The sequence below is a fragment of the Schistocerca gregaria genome, chromosome 1 (assembly GCF_023897955.1).
Source record: "Schistocerca gregaria isolate iqSchGreg1 chromosome 1, iqSchGreg1.2, whole genome shotgun sequence".
Taxonomy (NCBI): domain Eukaryota; kingdom Metazoa; phylum Arthropoda; class Insecta; order Orthoptera; family Acrididae; genus Schistocerca; species Schistocerca gregaria.
In genome coordinates, this window is record NC_064920.1 from 217,312,114 (window position 1) to 217,339,155 (window position 27,042).

Below are 27,042 nucleotides of genomic sequence, written 5' to 3' on the forward strand. Positions count from 1 at the left end.
GCTGTTGAGGCATTGTCACCCAGCACTGCAGTTAAGAGTTCTGCAAAGGTTAAAAGTCCGCCGCAGAGCAGCAAAAATTGGGCAGTCCAACAAGATTATGGACGACAGTTATAGGGGAGCCACAGTGAGTTGACCATGTGTTAGCCACGCGTGGCTGATGCGGAGGTGGCAGAGGACAATAGATTTCCTGCAAGTGGCTTGCATGGGTGACTGCCACACATTTGTTGTGTCCTTGATAACAGGGAGTTTATTTGATGTACTGAGGGTGCGCCATTCAATATCCCAGTTTGCGAAAACTTTGTGGTGGAAGACTGATTGCAAATCGGTCTCCAGCAGACCAATCGCCAGAGTTGGTTTAGTGGTAGCCTTTTTGGCGAGGCAGTCATTACGTTCATTGCCTGGTATCCCAATATGTCCTGGGGTCCAAATGAAGGTCACTGAATGTTCACTGTAGGTCACTGAATGTTCACTGTTCTCGAGGGCATAAAGAGACTCATGGATGGTCATTACCAAAGGATGTTGAGGGAAGCAGTGGTTGAGAGCTTGTAAGCTGCTTAACAAGTCACTATAGATGACAGAGGACTCACCAGCTCAGAAGTGGATATGCTCAAGGGTGCAGTACATGGCTAACATTTCTGCACTGAAAATACTTCAGCCATCTGGCAAGGAGCGCTGTTCAGTATGTCTAGTGTGAGCGTAAGCAAAGCCATCAAGGCTGTCGACCATTGACCCGTCGGTGTAGACTATTTCTGAACCCTGGAACTCGCAAGATGAGAAAGAAATTGCCGGCGGAGGGCCTCGGATGGAACAGAGTGGTAGATCTAGCCGAAGCCAAGATATGGAACATGGAGGTGTAAGGAAGTGGACCAACAGGAAACGTGGTAGGGGGAAAGTGTTGAGTTCATTAAGAAGCGACCGGACATGGATGGTGAGTGGATTCCCAGTGCTGGGTCACCGTTGTGCAAGGTGGATTGTCGTGTTAGGAAAAAGGAGATGTTAGTTTGGATGGTGAGGCAAACTCTGAATGAATGTGGGCAGTATAATTTGCAAGCAATAGTTGCCACCAGATCCTCAATAGAGGGATGCCTGCTTTCACAAGGAGGGTGTTCACAGGGCTCATTCGGAAAGTTCCCATTGTGAGCCGAACTCCACAGTGGTGGACAGGGTCTAGCAGACGCTGTGTAAAGGGTGGTGCTGAACCATACACCAGGCTCCCATAGTCAATACAGGATTGTACGAGGGCATTGTACAGCTGAAGCAGTGTAAGACAAGCATCCCAGTCGGTGTGGCTCAGGCATCGAATAATATTGAGGGGCCGCCAGCACTTGTCCTTAAGTTGATGAATATGGGGATGCTGAATTAAGTGTGCATTGAATGCCAGTCCCAAAAAGTGGTAAGTCTCCACTACATCTAGTAGTTGGTCATCGAGGTAAAGTTCTGTCTGGGGATGGACAGTACGATAACAACAGAAGTGTATGACACAAGTCTTAGCCATGAGTGAGGGCCCATATCTGTGCCTTCTGTATAGCTCCCTGCAGCTGGCGTTCAGCCACAGCAATAGAAGAGGAACAGCAAAAATTGTCAGCATATAGGAGAGGAAGTACTGATGATCCTACTGCTAATGTGAGACCATTGACGGCAATTAAAACGAGTGGGACACTCAGGACAGAGCTCTGCGGGACCCCATTCTCTTGTATATGGGGTGCACTGTGGGATGCACTAATATGAATTCTGAAAGTGCGGAGTGACAGGAAGCTGTATAAAAATCGGGGGCGGGCCCCGGACACCGCACTCATGCAGAGTAGCAAGGATGTGGTGTTGCCAAGTGGTATCATAGGCCTTTGTCAGGTGGAGAAAGATGGCAATAAGGTGTTGTCGTTGGGCAAAGGCCAAACAAATGGCAGACACCAGGTGCATCAAGTTGTTGATGGTGGAGCATCTTTGGCAAAATCTACCTCGGGACAGAGCCAGAAGGCCACGAGACTTAAGGAGCCAACACAACTGCTGTCTCACCATACATTCGAGTAGCTTGCACAAAACATTGGTGAGGCTGATAGGATGATAGCTATGAACATCTAGTGGGTTCTTACCAGGCTTTAGCACTGTGACAATGATACTTTCCCGCCAGTGCGACGGGAATTTGCCAGTGCTCCAGATGTGGTTGATGACGGCAAAGATGTGGCACTGGGGATACGCTGAAAGATGTTTCAGCATTTGAAAATGCATGCGGTCTGGGCCAGGGATGTGTCAGGACAGTCGGCAAAGGTACTGAGAAATTCCCGCGCACTGAAGGCAGCATTATGTGTCTCAGGGTGGTGTGGAGCAAAAGAGAGGTGTTGTCGTTCCATCCTTTGTTTGAGGAGACAAAAGATAGGGTGGTAATCCTCAGATGCAGAGATCCGGGCATAATGCTCAGCAAGATACTCTGCAATTACGCCTGGATTGGCCGATACAGCTTCATTTGTGGAAATTCCAGGAACACTTACAGGTGTGAGATAGCCGTAAAGTCAATGAAGCTTGGTTCATAACTGGGAGGGGGAGTATTGTGTTCCAATGGTGGAGACATAGTGTTCCCAACACTCCTACTTTCTTTGTTTGACAAGGAGGCGAAACTGGGCACAGGGCCGTTTGAAGGCAATGTCGTTCTCCAGGGATGGGTGGTGCTTAAGATGTTAGAGGGCCCGTCTGCAGTCTCTAATGGCCACAGCAATTTCCAGCAACCACCAAGGCACTCATTTCCACTGGGTACAACCGGAGTAACAAGGAATTGCTGATTCAGCTGCAACAATAATGGTATTAGTGATGGCATAAATCATCTCATCAATGGTGGCATGCAATGGAGATTCAACAGTGATAGCGATTATGAAAGTGTCCCAATTAGCCTTGGGAAGAGCCAACCTGTGCAAGCATCGAGATGAGGGACACTGGAGTAGGGACAGGAGGAGGGGAAAGTGGTCACTACCACACAAGTCTTCATGTGCTCACTGGTGGATAGGTGGGAGAAGGCCATGACTGCAAACCGTGAGATCAGTGGCCGAATATGTGCCATGTACCACACTGGAATGTGTAGGGGCACCTGTATTTAGGAGGTAAAGGTTGAGTTGAGTTACTAGATTGTCAACATTTTGCCAGTGCCACTAATCTTGGCTCCATCTCACAAAGGATTATGAGTGTTAGAATCACCCAGAAGGGGAACAGGTGGAGAGAGTTGTGAAATGAGTGCAACCAATACATGGGGTGGTGCGTCACCATCTCGAGGGAGGTAGACATTACAGATTGTAATTTCCTGCATAGTCTTCACCCTGACAGGCACAGCTCCTAAAGGTGTTTGAAGGGGCACCGGTTCGCAACTGACAGAGGTAAGGACAAAGATGCGAACTCCACCTGATGGTCTGTCACAGGCAGGACAGTTTTTGTAGTACCCCTGATAGCCATCAAGGGTGGGGCTCCGCATTGCAGGAAACCAGGTTTCCTGAAGGACAATGCAAAAACAAGGTGTGACGCTTTAAAGTTGACGTAATTCAGCCAGGTGAGAGAAAAAACCGCCGCAGTTCCACTGGAGGATGACGCTTTCTACTCCTCCACCTACAGGCTCAGCTAGAGTGATCCCATGCTGTAAGTCCCAAAATAACCTCCAATTTGCACTGAAATCTATAGGCCCTTCCCAGAACATCTCTCCTGAATCCATCTCCCTCCTCCCTCCTATGACACCCCGCACTTCCACCTTCTATGTGGCCCCCAAAATCCACAAACCCAACCATCCTGGTTGCTCCATTGTAGCTGACGATTGTGCTGCCAGTGAAAAAAATTATGTTCTTGTTGACCAACACCTCCAGCCGATGTTGATGCCGCCTCCCTGTACACCAACATCCATCAATGCCATTGGCTTGCCAATATCGAGCGCTACCTCTCCCAATGGTCATCCAGGCTCCAAACTCACAACCTCATTCCTTACACACATTACCAACACTGTCCTGACAAACAACTACTTTGGCTTTGAAGGAAATGTGTGGCACTCTTCTATGCCGATCTTTTTACGGGCCATCCAGAGGAAACCTTCCTTGTCTCCCAAAACTCTCAACATGTAGTTGGGTTCAGGTTCATTGATATCTTCGTGAACTGGGTCCAGGCCGGCCTGGGTGGCTGAGCAGACGCTACAGTCTGGAACAACGCGACTTACGGTTGCAGGTTCGAATCCTGCCTCGGGCATGGATGTGTGTGATGTCCTTAGGTTAGTTAGGTTTAAGTAGTTCTAAGTTCTAGGGGACTAATGACCTCAGAAGTTAAGTCCCATAGTGCTCAGAGCCGTTTGTACCATTTGAACTGGGCCCAGGACCAAGACACCCTACGTGCATTCCTTCACAACCTCAACACCTACTCTTCCATCCACTTCACCTCGTCCTCCTCTATCCAAGGCACGACCTTCATGGACTTCGACCGCCACCTCTTTGATGGCTCCATTCACACACCTGCCCACATTGAATCCTCTAACCACCAACAGTACCTGCATTTCCACAGCTACTACCTCTTCCACACCAAAAAATCCCTCCCATGCAGCCTAGCCACTTGTGGACGACGCTATCTGCAATGACAATAACTCCCTTGCCTGCTATGCTGAAGATATCTTGAAGGCGATACCTCCAAACTTAGTCCACAAACAGATTTCCTCTATCATATCCTCAAACACCTCCAGTCCTTCACCATGCCAAAGAATCAGTTACAAAGGAGTGTGTCACCCTTGTCACCCAGTATCATCCTGTACTGGAACACAAAAACCATCTTCTTCTTCAGAGCTCTGATTATCATTCATCTTGTCAAGAAAGAGGAACATCCTACCTAAGATCTGTCCCCATCCCTGGGCCACCTTTAGAAGCAGCCATGTCATATACCAACTCTGTTACGAACACTTCACAACTTTTTATGTCAGTTTGACTACCACCCAGTTGTCCACTAGGATGAATGGCCACCGCCAAACTGTTGCCAAGAACAGAGTGGGCCACCCGGTGGCACAACCTACAACTGAGCACAAAATGCGGAATCTCAGTGGCAGCTTCACAACCCAAGCCATCTGGACCCCCCGCCCCCCACCCTCCCCCAGCACCAGCTTCTCTGAAATATGCAGATGGCAGTTATTCTTACATTGTTCTCCACTCCATTGTCTGGCCTCAATTTCAGGTAATCCACTGCACCTTGCACCTGTACTCTCCATCCAACAGTTTCACCTTCCTCCATTCTGGCCTCAGTATCAGGTAGCCTACTATGTCTGCACTCTTCACCCAACTGTTTCCCTTCCTCCGTCCTGCAACTACCTCCCAGTTTATGTCCCCATGTTATCTTCAATGTACCGCTTCCTACCAGCCCATATACCTGCCTCCCCTCCCTTCTATATTCCTAGCTGGCAAATTGGCTGCCTCCTTCTGAGACAATAGCCACCGAACCCCCAGTCCGTGTCCCTGCCTTCTGCTTCCCTCTCATTTTATTTATCCCACCACAATCTATCTCGTCAAATGATGACTCTGAAAGCTAGCAAGCGTTCTTTCGTTCACGTAGACCCATGGCAGCTCAACACTTCTACTTTTTGTTGAGTGTTCTCCCTTAATCCTTAAGTATTTACATTGTTCAGGAACTTTCATACAGTGTTTAAAATGAACTTTTAATTTTCAGTCTGGAACCCATATCTTCGAGGCAATAGATGTTGGTGCTCCAATACAGTGCATAGACCAAAATTGGGGTAATGTTTACATGGGGAACAGAGATGGAACAATTGCAGTATTCAATATTGAAGTAAGTAGAATTGCATGCATGACATCTCATCAATTTCCAATACAGTATAAAATACTGAAATATAATCATATAAATGCTGTGTATTTATTGTGTATGTGACTGAAAAAATAAACAATGGGATGCATAAAAATACTCACTGTCTAACGCAGATGCTGAATGCCAGGTAGGCATATAAATAAGAATAGTAACTTGATAAGAGTAGCTTATGAACTTTGGAACTCCTCAAGAAGAGTGATCTCCAGTTGAAATTTGAATCGCAGATATTAAAAAAAAATGATTCACTTAAAAGAATTTCTCAGCCATGCGCTACAAAAATAGCATCACAACCTGTTTTGATTTCTTAGTAAGCTGTCATCAGACACTGTGTTTAAAAATAAAGAAAAAGACAAGTGTCAAATACTATTAAACTAATTTACTGCTTAAACATCTATACGCAGCTGCTCACTATTGAATATGTTACATAGTAACTCATCAACTCAACAAGAGAAGTTAGAGCCTCATGGTGTGAACATATATGCCCTCTGAATGAAGGCTACAGTTAACTAAATGATGGTACAAAGCTGGTAATTTTTAAATTGTAAGCACAAAATTAAAAATGTTCATTATACAAAATTGCTTGAATAAAAAAGAGTTTTATTGTATGATGGTTAATGTGTTCCCTTAATCTGTATGACTAATCAGTGATTCCTCCGCAACTTAGTGTGCACTGGTATGAAACTTAGTGGCAATTTGAAACTGGGGATGACTCATAACTTGCCCACATAGCTTCCCTTTCGCCTCTCCCTCCTTCCCATTTTCCAATCTTCAGTGTTACTGAAAGATTAATTCTGAAAACACTCCCCTAGATTTTGGATAAACCATTGTGCTACAAAATTGTTTCCTCCAGGAGAGCTAGTACCGTAATGTATGCAGGAGAATATCTTTGAAGTTTCAGAGGTAGAAGAGAGGTAAAGGCAGATCATTTGTCTGGCTTATTTGTCTTGTGACTGATAAAGGTCTGGGTTTGAGTCTTTGTCTGATGTATTTTTAATCAGCTGGGAAGTTTCAGAGGCTAGCCTACATGAAATTCACCTAAAAAATAATTCAAATGTACTTCGAGTCTACCATGGTCACAACATTAAGTGATACTGTTGCCTTGTAGGTTACACTCCATCAATGGCACCAACGCGTCGCGTAGTTGAAGGTGTGACAGTTTACATCATAAGGCTTTGACTTATCAAAGGTCTGTCATAGCTGTCCATGCACATGTGACTGCTGAGCTGTGCCCGTGCTATCACTCACAAAGAATTGGCATAGTTCGTACATAAATATGTAACTAAGTTGATGGAGCAGCATCTTTATGCATCAGTTTGGTTAAGAAATGCCTGTCACATTGGAGTGAAAGAGGGGGTGCAGTATGAGTACTTGTCTGATTGACAGGTGTATCTCTTGTCAGACATGGGGTGGCTAAAAATTCGACCAAGATAGCAAAGCTGGAATGCCACCTTGAGTGTGTATAGTTCTGAGAAAGGGCATCATTTCAGGTTACAGTGAAAGAAAATTTATTATTGGTGGTAGATGGAAGCAGTGTGGCTAGAAATTCCAGTTGGCCAAGAAAGATTAGGAATCAACATATTTGAGCTCTAATATGCCTTGTGTATAATTTTCTCAGCTTTTTTCATATTGTAGGAACATCTTCATTTTTAGCGGACATGTTGAGTCACAGATAGGCACAACAGAAAGACTGTCAAAGAAGTTAGCTTTCAGCCAAAAATGCCAATTGGACACACACACACACACACACACAAAATTCACACACACATGACCACAGTCTCTGCCTGCTGAGGCCGGGCTGCGAGCAGCAGCACATGATAGTAGAAACAGTCTGGGTGGTGGGGGTAAGGAGGAGGCTGGGGCAGGGAGGGGGAGGAATATCGGAGTAGGAGTGGAGGATGGTAAAGTGCTGCTTTTGGGAACATACAGGGATGAGGTGGAGGGAGGGTAGGGCATATGGTGAGTAGTAATCTATCCTTTTCATAATATTATTCCATCATGGCTTTTCCATTGCTTGATTTGTCTTCATTTTAGAGTCACTTGAGCACTTCAAACACTGCCATCCTCATGCATTGTATGGAAGACCCTCATCATTCAGAAATTCCACTCCTAGGGTTGTGCCATGGTACCTTTCTGTGGGAACTGTGGGACAGTACTCAAAGAACACATTACCAGTGTACAGAAGTGACTTTTTCCCTTAATGTCATTAAACACTAGTCCACTGTACAGCTTTAATTGCAGGTCAAAATAAAGAGTGATGATTGTAAAATGTGTTTCAAAATGGACAGATTAGTCACCTGATTTAATACATTTATATTAGACTACACCACGGCCAACTAGAGAATAGTAATCTTACTGAACTCAGGTTAATTCCTATACACTGAAAATTGTCCTTTGAATACTAATGTAACATAAACAGAGGTTTGGGCAGATTTAAATTAATAATGTGAAATTCATTAACTGTTCAAAAAAAAATCAGATGTTGATTGTTTAGTTTTTGCTCACTGTGACCAGTGATACCTTCATTACAAATATTGAATATGGCTTATGTCATACGTTAGATATACTGATAAAAGCTCTGATTCTGCAAAACTGTTTTCCTCTGTGGTGTGGATGATGCATCTTTTATGGCATCACTTCTTATGGATTATAAAGAATATTGAAAGTTTCTGCAGTTGTCTTACTACATATTCTTATTGTAAGAGTCAATTTTTAAATGTTATTTCTTTTGTGCACAGGTGGTGTGGCCATACATAAGAATCTGAAACCTCACCACTATTTCTTATGGGGATACTTCAAACAGTTTTTGCATTTATCATACAATTGGATTCTCCATTATTTCAATCACTTCTTCAGCTTTTTCTCAACATTGTTTTCATAATTTTTATGCACTTACTTTTAGATTTGTCTGTGATTGGTACCACACATATAGAATAATTATGAGGGTAAGGATTGGAGAAGAGGAGGACTATTCAAAGTTTGGGACAAAAGATTATCTAGTATCATAGATCAAGGGATGTTAAGCAGTACAGGAAGAAACAAAAATCAGCACTCTCATTGCAGCAGTCTGTTCACTTTTAAGTTTTTTCCTTTGGTGAGAAATCAATAGGAAAAACAAATACATAAATCAGTTTTCTGTGAGTCTTAATTTACATAGTTGTTTTGTTATTTCCCCTGTTCAAAGGAGATTTGTAGAAGGCTTTTGCTGCACAACCATTGCCACCCTGTAGATTTTTGAAAGTAGATGTAGATGGTAAATATTTATAGAGATTGATGCTCAGCTGGATGCTACATTTCAGCTTGCAGAAACTTTGAATTATGTGATATTTTTGTATATTTGTACTCATAATTTTACATTTAATACTTTGTTGGCCAATACAATTTTTTGTAGACACGTCAGCTTTTGAATCCGAGGCTATCATGTACTGATGAAGCCATCCTTTCATTGAAGACTGCCAAGGAGGGTCCCAGACAGGTTCTTTTAGTATCCTGTCGTAATCAGCCTCTCACTATAAGGGATGCAAAAACAGGTAAATGAAGTAGAATTTATCATAATTGCTTTATAATATGAGAATTCAATCTGTGTGTATCGTATAGTACTTTTCCCATGACTGACTGACAGGGAAATTTTGTGTGTATATATATATATTCCAATCCCGGGAGCGGAAAGACTTACTTTAGGGGGAAAAAAGGACAGGTGTACACTCGCACACACGCACATATCCATCGCACATACACAGACACATACTGGTTGTTGGGGACTGCACCAGATGAGATTTGAAAGCCTAAGAGATTAAAGGTGGAAGACAGGGTGATATGCAAGACAGAGATTGCTGCTTAAACATTGTGCACGAGTTAATTAGAGTGAAAAGCTAAGTGCATTGTATGCGACAAGAGGTGGGAGGGAGGGGGCAGTGAGAAATAGACCGTTAAGACAGTGAAATATGTAGAAAATTAAAGCGGAGTGAAGAAAAGAGTAATTACTGTAAGGAAATGCTGAGCCGGCCGAAATTAACATAAATTAAGGCCAGGTGGGTGGTGAGAACCAATGGCATGTTGTAGTGCTAGTTCCCACCTGCGGAGTTCTGAGAAACTGGTGTCTGGGGGAAGAATCCAGATGGTGCTTGTCATGAAATAGGCACCGAGGTTATGCTTGTCGTATTGTAGAGCATGGTCTGCAACAGGAAATTGTGTGTTGCCAGTATACACCCTCTGCCTATGCCTATTTATCCTAACTGATAATTTGGTGGTGGTGATGCCATTGTAAAAGGCCGAACAGTGTTTACAGAACAGCTAGTTTCACAGCTGGCTCTCCTTCTCACAGTATATGTTTTGCCGGTTAAGGGCTGGTACAGGTCGTGGTAGAACGGGGCACAGGGCAAGTCTTGCAGCGGGGACGGCCACAGGGTAGGAGTCATAGCGTAGGGAAATCGGTACAGAAGGAGCGTAGGGTCTATCAAAAATATATTGCGGAAATTGGGAGGGCAACGGAAAGCTATTTTTAGTTTGGTGGGCAAGAGCTCAGACAGAATGGATGTCATTTCAGGACACAATTTTTGGAAGTCATGGCCTGTCTGTAAATCTGTAAATACCTGCTTCCAATTAAATTTCACATGGTCCTATTCCGAATCCAATGTCACTTTCCTTGATGTTGATCTTGTCCTCACTGAAGGCCAGCTACATACTTCCGTCCACATTAAACCTACCAACAGACAACAGTGCTTACAATTTGACAGTTGCCATCATTTCCATGTCAAACATTCCTTCCCATGCAGCCTTGGCATGTCAGGCAAATGTATTTGTTTGGATGCAGACTCTTTACGGCAATACGCCACCACTCTCACTTCAGGCTTCACTAGACATAATTATCCCAACAGCATAGTTCAAAAGCAGATTTCCTGGGCAATCACATCCATTCCTGGTGCTACTGATCCATCTAAAAAACAAACTTCAGAGCACACTACTTGTCACCCAGTATTATCCTGGTCTTGAATGTATCAATCAGCTACTTTGACAAGATTGTGACTTCCTAAAATCATGCCCTGAAATGAGATCCATTCTGTGTCAGATTTTTCCCACCACACATAGAGTAGCTATTTGTTGTCTTCCGATCTCTGCAATATCTTTGTCAGACCCTGTGCTCCTTCTGCACCCATCTCCCTACAATATGGCTCCTACACCTGTGACTGTTCCCAGTGTAAGACTTGCCCTGTGCACCCTCCTACCACCACCTATTTCAGCCTGGTAACTGACAAAACACATACTATCAAAGGAAGAGGCACCTGTGAAGCATCACGTCATACACCAGCTGTTAAGTAAATTTTGTTCAGCATTTTACATCGGGATGACTACCATCCAGTTATCAGTCAGGATGAATGGGCATAGGCAGAGGGTGTATACAAGCAACACACGATATCTCGTTGCAGAGCACGTTGTACAACACGATAGTCATGACCACTCGCGCCATCTGGATTCTTACCCCAGACACCAGTTTCTCAGAATTCCGCAGGTGGGAACTAGCACTATAACATGTCCATGGTTCTCGCCACCCACCTGGCCTTAATTTACATTAATTTTGTCTGTATCAGCATTTATTCACATTAACTACTCATTTCTTCACTCCTTTTGAGCTTTCTACATCTTTTATTTCCTGACTTGTCTATTTTTCACTGTCACCTCTCACCTCTGTCTTTAGCTCTTCACTCTTATTAACTCATGCAACATGTTTTAGTAGTAATAATCTCTGTCTTGCATATTATCCTGTCTTCCACCTTCAGGCTCTCGGGTCTTTGAAATCTCTGTTTTCCATGGAACGACTACTGTATGTGCTTGTGAGGACCTAGGCCTGTAATTTGTGTATCAGAATTTGGAAGATTTCTGTTACAAGAGTGGCATTCGGCATCTTACAACCCCTCCATTTCATCGTCAGTGGACGTGGAATATCAACAGTTTATTAGTTTAGTAGTTAGTGTGTTGGGGGAGTAGGAAATTGTACTGGACGAGGAATATCAACAGATAGAAATCAACTATCATTCATAAAAAGAAGTCTGGGCCAATAAAGAAGAAACAGAGAAAGGAAATTATCATGGAAAAACTAAGTGTTAAAAAAAGTGAGAAGGAAAAGAATTTGAGATTAGCTTTCAGCTCTTTCTCCCACACGTTTATTTTCATTTACCTTTGCCGAATATCATTATTCCAGTTTTTAGAAGTGAAATTACAGTGGCCAGTCCAATACTTCTGCACCATCCACTGCTACAAATGGCATATTCTTTGTTCCAATCGTTGTGGTTCCGCATCCATCCATTTCATTCACCTTCACTTAGCTCTTTTGTTATCAACTGTCAAAGCCATAGTCACTAATGCATATTAGTCTTTTCTTTGCTGCCACTAGAACATCCCGGGACAGCACTACAGTATTCATACATTGTCCAGAGTACTCACAGATGAGTCAGAGACTGACTGAAGTTTCTCTTCAGGAATGATCACCATCATTTTTCGTTTCTGTCATGTAATTTTTTTAATCCCTCACTTGAAACTTCAGGGCTTTTCGAGGCTTTCAGTCTCATATTTTATCTGTTGGTGTCAATCATATCTGAAACATGACCTCTGAAGGTTCATTTGTGCAATTTATCAAGCTTCCATGTGTGGTTTTGAATAATTAATGAATAGAATTTAAATGTGTTTTGTTTTATTGTGTTCTGCAGTTTTTATTAATTGTAGAAATAACTCCATGTAGCACCGTACTCTGCATGACTTCTTTTTCCCTTGTATTGACCAATAAGGAACACATAATACCTTCAGTTCTGCTTCTTTCCTCATTGTTTTCTGTTTTTCTAGAACTCTTTCATCTTCTCCCCATGTTCTTTTTCTTTATTCTGTCCATGTTGCTCCTGATTTCTTATTTTTTCTAAATTTAATATTTTATTTATCAAAAGATTCCTGTGTGCCATTTCGTATTCTTTGATGTTGTTTCTTTCTAGACCTTTCCTTGTTTCTCTAATCCATGCTGTTGTGAATTTCTTCTTCCAGAAATACAGGAATATTTGTTTTTGAGCCTATTCTCATTCATTCGTTAGAGGTGTCCAAAAAAGATTAATCTTTTACTTCTGGTATTTTCTCTATAGTTCTGTACATCTCCTAATTACCTCTCATTTTACAGCCATCTGTAGTTTGCATTGCACCCATCATTGGTCTAACTATCCATCTTTCAAGTGCCTCTGTTCTCTGCAGCTTATAGTTCATTCTTAGACATTCACATCCATATAAACATTGTGGTTGTATATCTACAGTAAAGTGTTTTAGTTTAGTTTTTCTAGATATGCATTAATTGTTCTAAATATTCTTTGTAAACCATATGCTCTTTCCATTTTGTTAAGCCTTACATTTACTGCAGATTTTTCTAGTCCATTCTGTTGTATAGATTATCCAAGATATTGGAATTTACTTACTCACTATTTTATGTGTTTGTGTTTCCATAAATTTTAGTATATTTTTTATGTTTGTCATGAATTTTGTTTTTTCAGCTGAAATTTTGAGACCAGTTCTATTTGCTTTTTCTTCGAGAAGATTTATTTGAATAACTGCATCTGCCAGATTTTCTAAAAGTATTGCAAAATCTTCTTCAAGAGCCAGGCAGTTTACCTTAATTCTATTTATTTCCATCCTAGAATTATTGTTTCAATTTTGTGATCCTTGAGCTCCAAATTCCAGATCCTTAGAATGTTTTCTAGAACTCTGTTAAACTGCAAAGTTGATGAACTCTCCCCTTGTCTAATACCAGTTTTTATTTTAAATGGCTGGGATAATTCTCCCATAAATTTAACTCCAGAAATTGTCTTTGTTAGAGTTTCATTAATTATGTTTGCTAATTTTGCTATAACACTAAATTTTTTAATGAGTTTTTTTCTATTGTCTCTCTGTCAACTTAATCAAATGGTTTTTTGAAATCAATAAATGATTCTGTTAGAGGCTTCTGGTTAGCATTCTGTAGTGCATTATTGATTTTAGGTTTAAAGTCTGTTTGTGCAGATTTTCCCTTTTGAAAACCTCCTTGATATCCTCCCAATTGTTTGTCTAAAGTTGCTACCATTCTTTGCAGGAGAATTTCCGATAATAATGTCACATAGAAGAATGTGTAATTAGATGAATGACCATCACTTAACTTCACTTAACGAAGGTTTATTCAGCACTTGTACATACAAGAGTGTGGAACGAACTGCCTCTGGTCAGAACACATACAGTATATATACAGCTACAGAACATTCTAGTACAATGATTCTTGACATTTGTGGATACTTCTAGAATGTACTCAAACCGAATATAGAAATTAAAAGTGTACAGTCCAGGTGAATTTTGAACTCATGGCACTCCATGCAGCAGTTTAGTATCATAACCACTACACCATGGTGCTACTCACCTTCTTCTGCGACATTGCTCCCTCCTTAGGAGAACAGCGTCTCGGTGTTACATCCTCCTAGTCCGGGAACAAGTCATCGGTCCTGCATACTCTGACTCGCGATGACTGATGCTCGCCCTGGCGGTGATCTTCTTTGAACTTCTTTTGCTGCTACGCTCTTTGTCACCTTTCTGCTTGTTGCCTGCTGCTGGAGCTTTGAGTTTACCCTGGCAGGATCCTTGTAGGGCTTCATCTGAAGGACATGGACCGTATCTCTGATCTTTCATCGTCTTGCATTGGGGTCGCAATCTTCAACTTCATAAGTAACATCTGACAACTGTCTTACAACCTTATAAGATCCAAAGTAGCACCTGACAAGCTTCTCAGAGACACCAACCTTCCGAACAGGAGTGAAGATCCAGATGAGGTCACCAGGTTGGTAGACAACAGGGCGGTGGCTCATGTCATACCTTCAGCGATCATTTTCTTGAGGCTGCAGTGTGTGGAGTCAAACTGCTGAGGTTCCTCAGCTCCTGTTAACACCTGGCCAGTGTAGTCATCGTCTACATCATCAGGATGTAACGGAAACACAGTGTCCATCCTCATAGTCGCCTCACACCCATGCACCAGGAAAAGTGGCATAAATCCTGTGCTGTCTTGTTTGGCGGTGTTGCAGGCAAATTTCATGAAAGGTAGCATTTCATCCCAGTTGTTCTGCTTAACATTGACGAACATTGATAGCATGTTGGCCAAGGTCTTATTAAGGCGTTCAGTAAGCCCGTTAGTTTGCGGATGGTAGGCAGTCGTTATGTGATGAGTGATGTTGCACCAACAGTTTATCTCTGTCACAAGATTCAATTGAAAAACTTTCCCTTGACCTGTAATTAACGACCTTGGGGCACCGTGTTTTAATACAATGTTTTCCATGATGAATTTTACTACCTTGGATGCTTCAGGTTTTTTTATGGCTTTTATAATGGCGTAGCGTGTCAAATAATCAGTGCAAACAATAATCCATCTATTGCCACTGGCAGACATTGGAAATCGTCTGAGAAGGTCAATCCCAACACGCTGGAAAGACATATCGGCTGGTGGAATTGGTACGAGTCAGCCAGGCGGTTTCTGAGGAACTGCCTTTCTCCCCTGGCATTCTCTACAGTGTGATACATAGTGACGGACACTCCTAAATAAACCTGGCCAGAAAAATCTCCTGCGGATTCTATCGTAACTTTTAATCAATCCTAAATGTTCGGCCTCAGGTGTGTCGAGGAATTTCTGTAGAATATCTAAGCGCATGTGCTTAGGAATCACTGGTAGCCACTTCTTTCCTAACGGATCAAAGTTTTTCTTGCAAAGTAATCCATTAACTACCTTAAATTGTCCTTTCACATCCTCTGACCCATTTAAGGCAAGCATAATTTGAGATATCTTGGCGTCCTTCTCTTGCTCAGCAGAGAGATCCTGGAGTGCAGCGAGACAGTCACTATCTTCATCAAACCCTGGATGGTCTTGCACAGGGTTTCTTTAGAGACAGTCGGCATCTTGGTGTTTTCTTCCAGTTTTGAACACTATGGCAATGTCGTACTCTTGAAGACATAGTGCCCACCTTGCGAGTTGTAGATTATCCATCATCTGTTCAAAAGTTGCTGCTGGTGCATTACACAAACCAAATGGCATTACCTTAAACTTATACAGGCCCACAGGGGTGATGAATGCAGCTTTCTCACCATCAGCGTCATCTACTTCGATTTGCCAGTATCCCGAGTACATGTCCATGGTTGAGAAAAACTTAGCCCCCCCTTCAGACAATGCAGTCTATTGTCAATTTGTGGAAGAGCGTAAACATCCTTTTTAGCTATCTTATTAAGCTTACTGTAATCAATACAAAAACACCAACTGCCTTCCTTCTTCCTGACGTGGACCACTGGTGACGACGATGTGCTCTGTGAAAGCTGAATTATGTCATTCTTCATCATTTTATCTACCTTGTCGTGAATTATTTGACGTTCCGTTGCTGACACATGGTATGCTCTCTGTCTTATTGGTTGATGGTCTCAAGTGTTAATTCAGTGCTTCACTGTCGATTTGTCTAATTTGCTCTTCACTTGCGGATTGAAGCATTCTGAGAACTCTTGAAGGATGGCAAGTAGCTTCTTCTGTCGTTCCTTAGTGAGATCTGGTGATAGTCCATCTAGAAGATCTTGTCTCGTAGTGACAGTGCTAATTTCGCCCTCAGACTCGGTATGGGAGGTTTCTATGTCACTCAGCTGTTCTTCAATTAACGGCTCAGTGTTTGCTATGCACATGTGTCTTGGAAGGATTTGCGGTTCTTGGCGACAGTTAACTATCCGCAATTCACTGAATCCATTCTTAAAATGAGACGACAGAGGCGGGGATGACTATGTTATTCTTCAGTGGTATGCTTATCTTTCATTCCACTACAAGATCCATGGGTTGATGTATGGCATGACCTTTCTAGCATTGACTGCAGGAATGATCATTTCATACTGCTCACATAGTCTCCACACACTTGGATGCGCATCTTCCTGTCCACAGTATCTCGTCTTGTCTAGCATAATCTTCGAGTGACCACAATCTATAAGAGCCTGAGAAGCTTACAAAAAGTCCCATCTTAGAATAATGTCATTACTACACTCTTGTAAGATGATGAATTCTAAGGGCTATGTATGGCCACTTATACCCACACGAATGGTACATCTTCCTGTAGGTTTTACATATTTCCCATTAGCAACCTTCAGCAGAGAGTTTTTTTTTTCTTTTTTTCAATTTCAACAATTGCGGTTTTCTGCAATTGGAGGCTAGGCGATCGGCTGGAGCTTTTAAATGGCGATGGAGACCTTTATTGGTGTGTTGGAGAGCATCCTCTCCAGTGGCTAGCTCGCGGCGATGGTGACCTACGTTGTCCTGCACCTACTTCTTCTTTTTCATCTTCGTCGTCCCAGAGTTGGCGTCTCCTAAGATCGGTCTGCTGTCTTCTGGTGCAGGCATCATCATTTGTCCGCCACCTTTCTTGACAATAGCGCCCCACATGTCGCAATCGTCCACAGTCGAAACATACTGATTGGTTATCCTGGGTTCTCCAGACGTCAGTCTTCCTTGGTTCCCAAACATGTTCCTCATGTGGCATTGTAGGAACGTAAATCCACCTGGATATCAACTTTTTCACTGTTTTAAAGGGAAATGAAGGCCGACAGATTGGATTCAATGTCTGTTCCATGTCCTCCCTTGCGACCACTTGGAGTATCTCGGTTTTTTGCTCGCTGTGCAATTTAAGTGCCTTCTGAACATCCTCTCTCACTGTCTGATGAAGAACACTTGTGAAATCAGTTGCTTCCTGCATCACAGACATTGATACAACGTTTGGAAGCCATTCAAACTTCTTGTGTGTAATTCTTTTTTGATGCATTGTCTTGATATACTGGCACCATTTTATGAAGTCGTCTGCTGTCGAAACCCCGTTCAGGAGTAGGGCTTGATACATGTCCTCGGCAACACCCTTCATGAGATGTGCATCCTTATCTTCCTCCTTCATTCTAGGATCCACACAGCTCCAAGATGTCTTGAATGTAGGATGCGGTAGTTTCTCCTGGACGCTGATCCCTGCACTTTAATTTATCTTCAGCCTTGCGCTTCTGTTATCATGTGTTGCTGAAATACTTGTGAAGTTCCACATGGAATACTTCCCAGCTCGTGAACTTCTCCTCATTTTTCTCATACCATTGATTGGCAGTGCCCTTCAAGTAGAAAAATACGTTAGCCAAACACAGGGTGTCATCCCATTTGTTAAATTTGGATATATGCTCATATACCTTCTGCCACTCGTTTGGATCTTGGCCATTGTCACCAGAGAACCCAGAAGGATGTCTCATGTGGTGGCACACAGTTGCTGTCATCGTAACATCCTCCTCTTCTTCTGTCTCTGGTAGATTGCAATCTGTTGAACATGGCTCGAACTCAGGTTTCTTGCCACTTAAATGGCGGCTCTGTCGTGGCCTGATGGGAGCAACTGTGTCGTTGATAATGTGCGCAATCACAAGTTCCAATACCGAGCGTCTCCACCAGAATAATGTCACATAGAAGAAGGTGTAATTAGATGAATGACGAACACTAACTTCACTTTATTCAGCACTTGTACATACAAGAGTGCGTAGTGAACTGCCTTGGGCCAGAACACATACAGTATATATACAGCTACAGAACATTCCAGTGCAATAATTCTTGACATTTGTAGATACTTCTAGAATGTACTCAAACCGAATATAGAAATTAAAATGGTATAGTCGAGGGGAGTTTTGAACTCACGTCCCTCCAAGCAACAGTTTAGTATCATAACCACTACACCACGGTGCTACTCAGCTTCTTCTGTGACAATATTTTGTATGTCACTGGCAGATGAGACACTCTTCTGTAATTGTTGGTCTCCCTTTTTACGTAGTGGGTTGATGTTTGTTTTCTTTGTTGTTGCATTGTTTTTAAGTATTATACTTTCGACATTGTGTTTTTCGATGTAATTCTTGCTGTCAGCAAAAATTTGTGTTTGATAATTCCCTTTGACTGAAACCAGCAGCACAATAAAGAATAAATTAAACAACAACTTAAGGTTTCATTTCTACACATAAATTTGAGAACTTAGAGATTTCATTGCTTATCTAAAAAAAATTTAACAGTTAGATAAGTTTAAATATTGACTTCTGTTTTATGCAGATACGTCTACCAGATGATGTTCAAAATCCATTATGTATAACAGACAAACTCCTCCAAACAGTGGAATATCAATGGAGGAATATCAACAATGTGGGAAAATATTGTTTGGCTACTTACCATAAAGAAGACACATTAAGCTACATACAGGCACATTAAAAGACACTTATAGAGTCTGACTTTAGCTGTTGGAGATGGTAGTCATATGTACATGAGGTGTTCTTGTTTGTGTGTATGAATGGTGGGTTGTTTCTCCGTTTCTCTTTTGCAGATGAATGCTGTGGCAGAAAGCTTTGTGTAAATGCCTTTGAATTGTGTCTGTCACCAACTTAACATGTCTTCTTTACAGTAAGTCGCAGTCTATCTTTTCCCACATTGCAGACAAACTAGTCCCTTCTATTAAAATATTTTACACACTGCAGCATAAGTGATATGTGTCAATTTTATTTCAGGTCTCTTAATGAGAACTGTGAGTCTCAATATGAGTGGATCAGTGTACTGTACACTTCTAGACTCATCCCTTATTTACTGTGGCACAAGTAATGGAAAAATATGTGTATACGAGTTCACGGTATGTCTACAGTTTGTTTATTGAATTTGTAGTATTGCATTTTGTGTAATTTGCATATCCATGGACTGTCTACATTATGTTTTTCTCATAGCAAATTAGTGCTGTCCATTTATTGTGAACATGATGCATAAATTGTTGTAACTTGCTGGCAGAGTAAAACTGTGAGGATGGCTCGTGAATCATGCTTGGGTAGCTCAGTTGGTAGAGCACTTGTCTGCAAAAGGCAAAGGTCCCGAGTTCGAGTCTCAGTCATGCGCGCAGTTTTAATCTGCCGGGTAGTTTCATATCAGTGTGTACTCTGCTGCAGAATGAAAATTTTATTCTGGAAACATTTATTATTGTTTGCTAGTGCTACGTATTTGCCTCTGTTTTCTGCTCCGCATTCTTCAAGTAGCTCTTGCCTTTACTAATTTATTCATGTTATTTTGTTTGTTTCACATACAGCATGGTTCTTAAGAGGCTTTCAAATTAACTGACTGTGCTGGATCCGTATCTCTACACACTGTTACCCCATATTGTAACATTTAGTTTGTCATAATAATCTATCACATATAGGATGTAAATGATAACTGACTACAGCATGTGATAGTGCATAGTGGAAGTTAAAATGGACAATTTGATATAAAACTTGTGGTTCATCAAGGTGAGAAACAACCTCAAATTGCCCTACAAAGCCACTGAAGCTAGAATGCTGAAGAGCAATCCTGGCATTGTGCATCTAGCCAGCACAAGTATGCTCACGTGCATGTGTGCAAGTGACCAGGTGGCAAAAGGGGTACAGGCATGAATAAATGAGGATGTAAAAGTTCTAAATCAGTTCAAAGTGTAAAATTATCATAGGGTAGTAAGAAGAGGTGTTCAAACAACTGACCGGATACATACATGAATGCAGAAGGTCATTCTGCCTTGGGGTTATGCACAATCCATTGACTGGACATTCTTTATGATTTGATATAAAAGACCTGTGTGCCTGCTAAAGCACATGGACCATTCTTTTGTCTAACATGAGTTCCCATGAACCTACTTTCCAACATATCTTCTTACCCTGTCATCCTACAGCTATTGGACTTGAATCTCCATTAGCCATCCCCACACCCCATTGTGATATGGTTATCACTATTGATTTCTTAGTTATGAATGTATTTTCAGTTTTCTGTTTCTCTCCTTTACCCTTTCCTTTTGTTTCTTAATAGCATTGTTATTTCTGCTTTTCATTTTGTCTTCTGCTTTTATGCTCTCTTCACTTCTTACACTATCCCTTCTGTCACCTTTGATCCGAAACTGGCATGATGCTTACTATATATATAATTGATGATGTGTCTAGAAACTTTGACCTCTTTTTTATAATAACTAAACAATCACTATCTGGATCACAGCTCCTTTATTACTGAATTCTGGTTTCAGTCAGTACTGCCATTGACAAAGTGTACTTTACAGTGCCAGACCTGAATTCATATGCAGTGCAGATTAAAACTGTAGTCAGTAATAAAAGAAGTTGTGATTCAGACAGCGTTGGTTCATGTACAATGTTTACTAATTTACTGTATTTTGTCTCCTAATCTGTCCAATACTTTTTCATTCATTCATCTGTGCCTCCCTTCTGCTACGCAGTAGGTATGCACTTCTTAACCTTTGGTTTCATGACCTGTCATCCCTAACAACCTTTCATGAGGAACAGATGAATAGTCCTGAATGTTGTTTTCTTTCTGTAGAGTGTGGGGTGTGTTCTGCTTGGGGACAATAAGTCGAGGCGAGCAAGAAGCCAGTCGAGGAAAGTGCATTCACTTTATTACCCCAGCAGTTATTTTAAAAGCTAAAGGTGACATCTGGCAACATTACAAGGTGGGCCTTGACTCGTTGACCCGGCGGGGAAGCGTTGTTGTCGGTCACTGGCAAGTACAACACTCAGCTTTGCTCAGACACAATGTTACCTCATGTAGTCGACGTCCCTGGCTGGTGGCCAAGCTACATTAGGGCTGATGCAGCATGCAGGCACGGCTTGCTAAGTATGAGCCACCTGTTTAGAGGTGATCCACTGGCAGGTGGCCCAGTTGCTCAGAGGCCCAGAAGGCTTCAGTTTAACCTTTGGTCCATCGGGCTGCTGGCAGTGGCCCTGTCGAGAGGAGAATGAAGCAGAACGACCTCATAATGGAAGCTGACACTGATGGATGCAGACTCGATGACTTGCTGGTTCAATCGACGACCTGCCAGGCCAAACAGCCACTGTTTATAAGCACCAAAGCAGGTTTTTGTGGTATCGATGCTGCAGATGGTATGTATGCTGTTTGCCAAAGTGTCCATAGTTTCAGTAATTAGCCAGGCACTGACTATCAGGCAGGTTGCATTGCCCAGTGGCTTTCTTTATGGCATCGAGCCCTCTCGCTTAGGCCTGCAACATTGCAGCCCCCCCCCCCCCCCCCCCCCCATGTCGAAGAACGAAGAATTTCTCCCTCAGCATTCTCTTTGGTGCTATACCTGTAACTAATTGATTCTTTATAGTTCATTTTGGACACATTCTGTTAGTCTTTGGATCACAACATCCTTAAGAATTCTTTTGTAATACATCAGTATCTGAAATAGATAACCAGATACACTTAAAATATTTTCACATTGTATAAGGTTTCAGTCTCTAGCTGTCCTCTGAAACTAGCACTAGACGTTCTAACAGTTACTGGGTTAGCTGACACGTGTTATCACTTTTTTACTTTTGTTCGCATTATACATGCTGAAGTCCACTTCTATGTATTTTCCCTACTGCTTCCCGCTGCATTCTCTGTGCTGTCTCACTGAGGAGTGTGCAACAATCTTACAGTATATGTCTACTTGTCCGTGCGGGGTGTCTGTCAAACTGTCTTGTCGGGGTAGGGGTTTTGGGGAATTCAGGAGGTATCCTACATTGGTACACTCTCTATCAAACCCATGTACCCACTCTTTTCCAGTAATATTGTCCTTGACTTGAAACCTAGCTCAACAATGTTCCACTCATCCTCACCAACCTGATTATCCAATACCCAAGGTGGAGACATGATAGTGGTAGCCTCTGATTATACCATACCCTAGGTGGAGACATGATAGTGGTAGCCTGTGATGCCTTATTACTACAGCCTGAAACAAGCACACAAGTTTGCAAAGAAGAACTCAACATGAACTGTTACAGAAAGAAACCCACATTAAAGTCAGTACAGTTGCATTTCTGATCATAATATCTTCAGAACCATCGCTTAGACTCTAAACTTCACCTCTCATCCCCAAGAGACTTGTCCAGCATATTGTGCTGTGTGAGATCTACAATACTACTGTCATATTTATTTAACCACAGCCACCATACCAGCTACAACCTGGGTCCCTTAATTCAACTGTATAATACACCTTAATACTTTCCCCCATCACAATTGCCTAATACCCAGTATGTTCAAGCAGTATGCCTTACACTGATTCTAACAGTTATCTTCGGTGAATCCTCTTCCATTATGCTGGCTGAATTTTGACAGACAAGGAGTGGTATAGCAGTCTTGGTCATGGCAAATGATGCATCTTGCATCTGTGGTATCTCACAAACCATACGATAAAGTTGTGATACTGATGTATGATTTACTTCATTAGTATTGTTACACAGTTTATAACTAGCTTACCAGAGAAGAGAATAAGCAAAAGGAGCATGGCACAGAAATGGAAAGTAAGAGAAAATCTTCACAGATGTGGGTCAATCTATACAAAGTGGTCCAGCACTGGTTGCTTGACCATCTCAGAAAAATTTTATATTTGCTGAGTGAACTCTCCAATGTTTAGTAGTCACAGAAATATTTTTTTTTTAATTTATTGTGTATTATTTTGAAATGGCGGCCATATTTGTACCAGGCTGCATGCGTTTTTTTTTTATATTTGCCAGCATCTACATTTTTTATAATTATTCAGTAGTGGATTGTCCTAAGCCTTTCAGATAAAATGCATTTAGTTCAACACACTCTGGGCTACAAATTAACAACATTATCACTTAGCTGAATGTATTCTTTAATATATTTTAATAGTTCAAAGTTAACAGCCACAAATTAAAAAAAAAAACTCAATTTTTGAACAGTGGTTTTCCAAAGAAAGGATTAATTTCTTAGCTTTAATATTTTTTCTGCCATTACACTGTATAGTATAGTTAATTTTTATAGAGTATCAATGGTGAGCAGCTTACACTTAAAAAAATACACTATTTAAAAAAATGGATTGTTTTTAATTTTTCCATTTTGTGGCCTGCAATATCTTTGTTGGGGGACCAGATAAAAATCTGAAAATTTCACAGTTAATAGACCTTTATGATATCAAACTTGAGTATAAATTTCAACTTTGAGATTCAATTGTAAGTTATGGAAAAAAGATTACAAACATTAGTCAAAACTACATTTTTTAACATCTGTAATATCTGGTAGACTAATCAAATAAATTATACCAAATGCATAACGTAACATACCACATTACGCTAGCTAATGATTATTTGTCAAAACAGTGCTGTGGTAATTGTTTCAGCAGGCTAACAATTGTATCTGCAACCCTATACAAGTCTGATTGTTGTCTTCCCCCTCTTACACCAACAATTGTCTACTCACAGGTATTTATCTAGTTCTTGGGGTGTGCAGTTGAAAAATGGTGTCTCATTTTTCTGTTGGTGTTAATATTAATGAAGCATGTCATAAAAGTGTGTATGGAGTGTATCGTAAAGACATTACTTTAATCGAAAGCTACAGTGAAGAAGAAAAAGTGTTGTTTTACTTACGAGTCAGCCCAGAGGTCAAATCAGCATGCAAGTACCATGAAATGAAATACTTAAAAAAATTTCATCACCTCTTTGGTCAGTCTTGCATGGACATTTTTGAGAAACATAAGAAAACTATTATTATTCTAAAAATGAAAGCCCTTTTGCCAATCTCATACCAGGAAAATCATTGTGTCCAACATGTTACTCTAAGATATTTGTAATTCACAAGAGAAATGATAGTGAAACCTCAAATACAGAATTTTGTGACTTATCACCAACCATTAAAAAAGTAGATACAGCTTGTGAAATCCTGGGTATATCACCTGCTAGTAAAATTAGAAAACTAAGTCAAGAAAAAAGGCCAAGTGCCTTGAATACAAAAATTGAGAAAGTGGCAGCTACAGTCAAAAAGAATTTGGAAGTTTCATTTCAAAATCCAATTTGTACCAAAACAGATGTAAGCTCTAAAACTTCACCCACCGAATATGATGATTTGATAGAAAAACTAAATGCAGTACTTCAAAAAAAGAGAATAAAATTAAGATTACCAGTTTACAGCCGAATTCTTGGAGTCGAACAAAATTTAGTGATGAATTTAATGTATCTGAACATATTGTTAAGTTAACAAAGCAATTAGTAAAAGATCAGGGAATTTTACCAGCATCACAAAAGAAAAGTAGATGAAAACACAATCAGTAAAATTATTAACTATTATGACGATGACAATAACAGCCATTTGATGTCTGGCTAAAAAGACTCTGTTTCTGTGAAAGAAATGGTTCTAAGATTCAAAGACAAAAAAGGTTAATGTTGTGTTATTTAAATGAACTATTCACTGAATTTAAAAAAGAAAACCCTGACATTAAAATTGGAAGATCAGTGTTTTGCGAGTTGAGACCAAGATGGTGTATTGTCGCAAGGGCATCTGGCACCCATAATGTTTGTGTTTGTTTGTATCATCAGAACTTAAAGCTGATGATAGATGTGGCCAATCTTAGAGTTGACTATAAAGACCTTTTGGAAGTTATGGTATGCAATATTGACAGTTGTGATTCTATGATCAAGAGAAAATGTGAAGATTGTCCAGGCAAACAAGCCTTACTTGACATGTTTGAAGAATCCGAAGAAGACGATTTGATGCCTGACAATATAAAATGCAAACAATGAGTGACACAAGACAACTGAACTGGTGACAGTCATAAAATCATGAGAATAGTTTTTGAAGTGTCGGTGGCTAACCTTGAAAATCTGAAAATGCATCATTTTATTGGAAAAGCTCAAAGTGAATTTTTGAAAGACAAAAAGCAAACCTTGGCAGCTGATGAATGCTTAGTTCTACCTGATTTTTTGGAACATTATTCCTTTGTTGTTCTAGATGAAGTACAAGGGCACCACTAGGTAAACAAACAAGCCATGATTCATCCATTTGTATTCTATTATAAAGATGAAGCAGGATGTATATGACCTGGGAATTTTTTCATATGGGAGAAAACCGGGAGAAACCCGGGAATTTTATAGAATTTCTGGGATTGTTCATTGTTTTAATTTTCTGTTAATTTTTTCTAATTTTGACTGGTAAGAACCGATACTCTGATGAAGGATATTACTGTATCCTGCTACTGCAGAATAACACTTCAACAATAAAACATAAACGAGACAACAAAAAAAGGACTTAAATTGCAAAGAAAAATTCGCTATATACAACGACACACAGTGCTCGTGCTAGCGTCTGCCAAGTGCAAAATGTGCCAAAGGCATTACGAAGACTATGCAGTGCTTCATAACAACAAATTGCCTCCGCTGAGTGTGAAGTCACAACTGTTTACATTAGATTCGTTTTAGCATTTACGAGAGGGCTCATGCGCATGTGCATTTGAGTTATGTTTGAGTAGTAGATTCTCCCACTTCTGCCTACAGGAATGTGGCTGTTCGCTGTGAAAGCAGTCTCAGCAAGCCGCTAGATGCTACCGAGAAAAGGGTCGCCAAATTCATATTCTTAAGGAAATAAAACTTGTTTCACAAAGCGCCTAGTACACATTTTAAGTTGATTCCTGAATGAATCATAAATTGATTTTTGAATGTGTGCATAGTGTATGTGATGTCTCTGTCAGGAGAATCTTCGTAGCGTCTAGAAATAAACTTTCCACAGACAAAAGCAGATGGGGCTATATGAGCTGCGCGGAGTAAAACAGAACAGATGAATGCCAATCGCCGTCTGATTATGTGGTTGATTGTGCTTGCAAATGATCAGCCTTGTTATGATTACTAGCAAAATCCATAGTTTCAGATGACCAGAGTGGAAAGAAACGACTAACAGGAATAACAGGTTAGAAAGATTACGTATTATCTTCTCGGTGTATCCAAGAAAATGAAATTTTGACAGAAATTTTTTGGTCAGATGGCTACACTAGTAAGGACCATTTGTACAGTCCCTGGCTAGCAGCCGCTTAAGTTCTATTCTGGAAGTAACGGAGAAAACGTGTTGTACGAACATGTAACAATGCCTAACTGGAGAATAATCCCGGGATGACTAAACATGTGATTCTGGCAGGGTTAGTGAAGTTAACCGGCGAACAAATTTTGACAATGGCAGAAACAGCTACAGAATTGGTGATGACAAGATTGTTTTGTAGAACGAGGAAGGAGAAGTAATGGGGACATCACACAAATCCTGGAAGATTAAGATGATTGCAAATTTATATTAAAATTTCGTAATATTACTTTTCGATCTCATACTGGAGAATCTGTTACATATGAACGAAATGTGAAACTATAAGTATTTCTTAACATAAA

General features: G+C 41.0%; 1 protein-coding gene across 2 annotated transcripts in view; it reads left to right on the plus strand.

The window, feature by feature from the left end:
• LOC126337228 (uncharacterized) overlaps positions 1-27,042 on the plus strand; it is a 204,113-nt gene that overhangs the window by 147,628 nt on the left and 29,443 nt on the right. For both annotated transcript variants that reach the window (XM_050001449.1, XM_050001450.1), the window contains 3 exons: positions 5,665-5,784; positions 9,209-9,347; positions 19,387-19,505. In XM_050001449.1, coding sequence (XP_049857406.1) covers positions 5,665-5,784; positions 9,209-9,347; positions 19,387-19,505 — 378 coding nt within the window. The remainder of the gene's footprint in view (positions 1-5,664; positions 5,785-9,208; positions 9,348-19,386; positions 19,506-27,042) is intronic.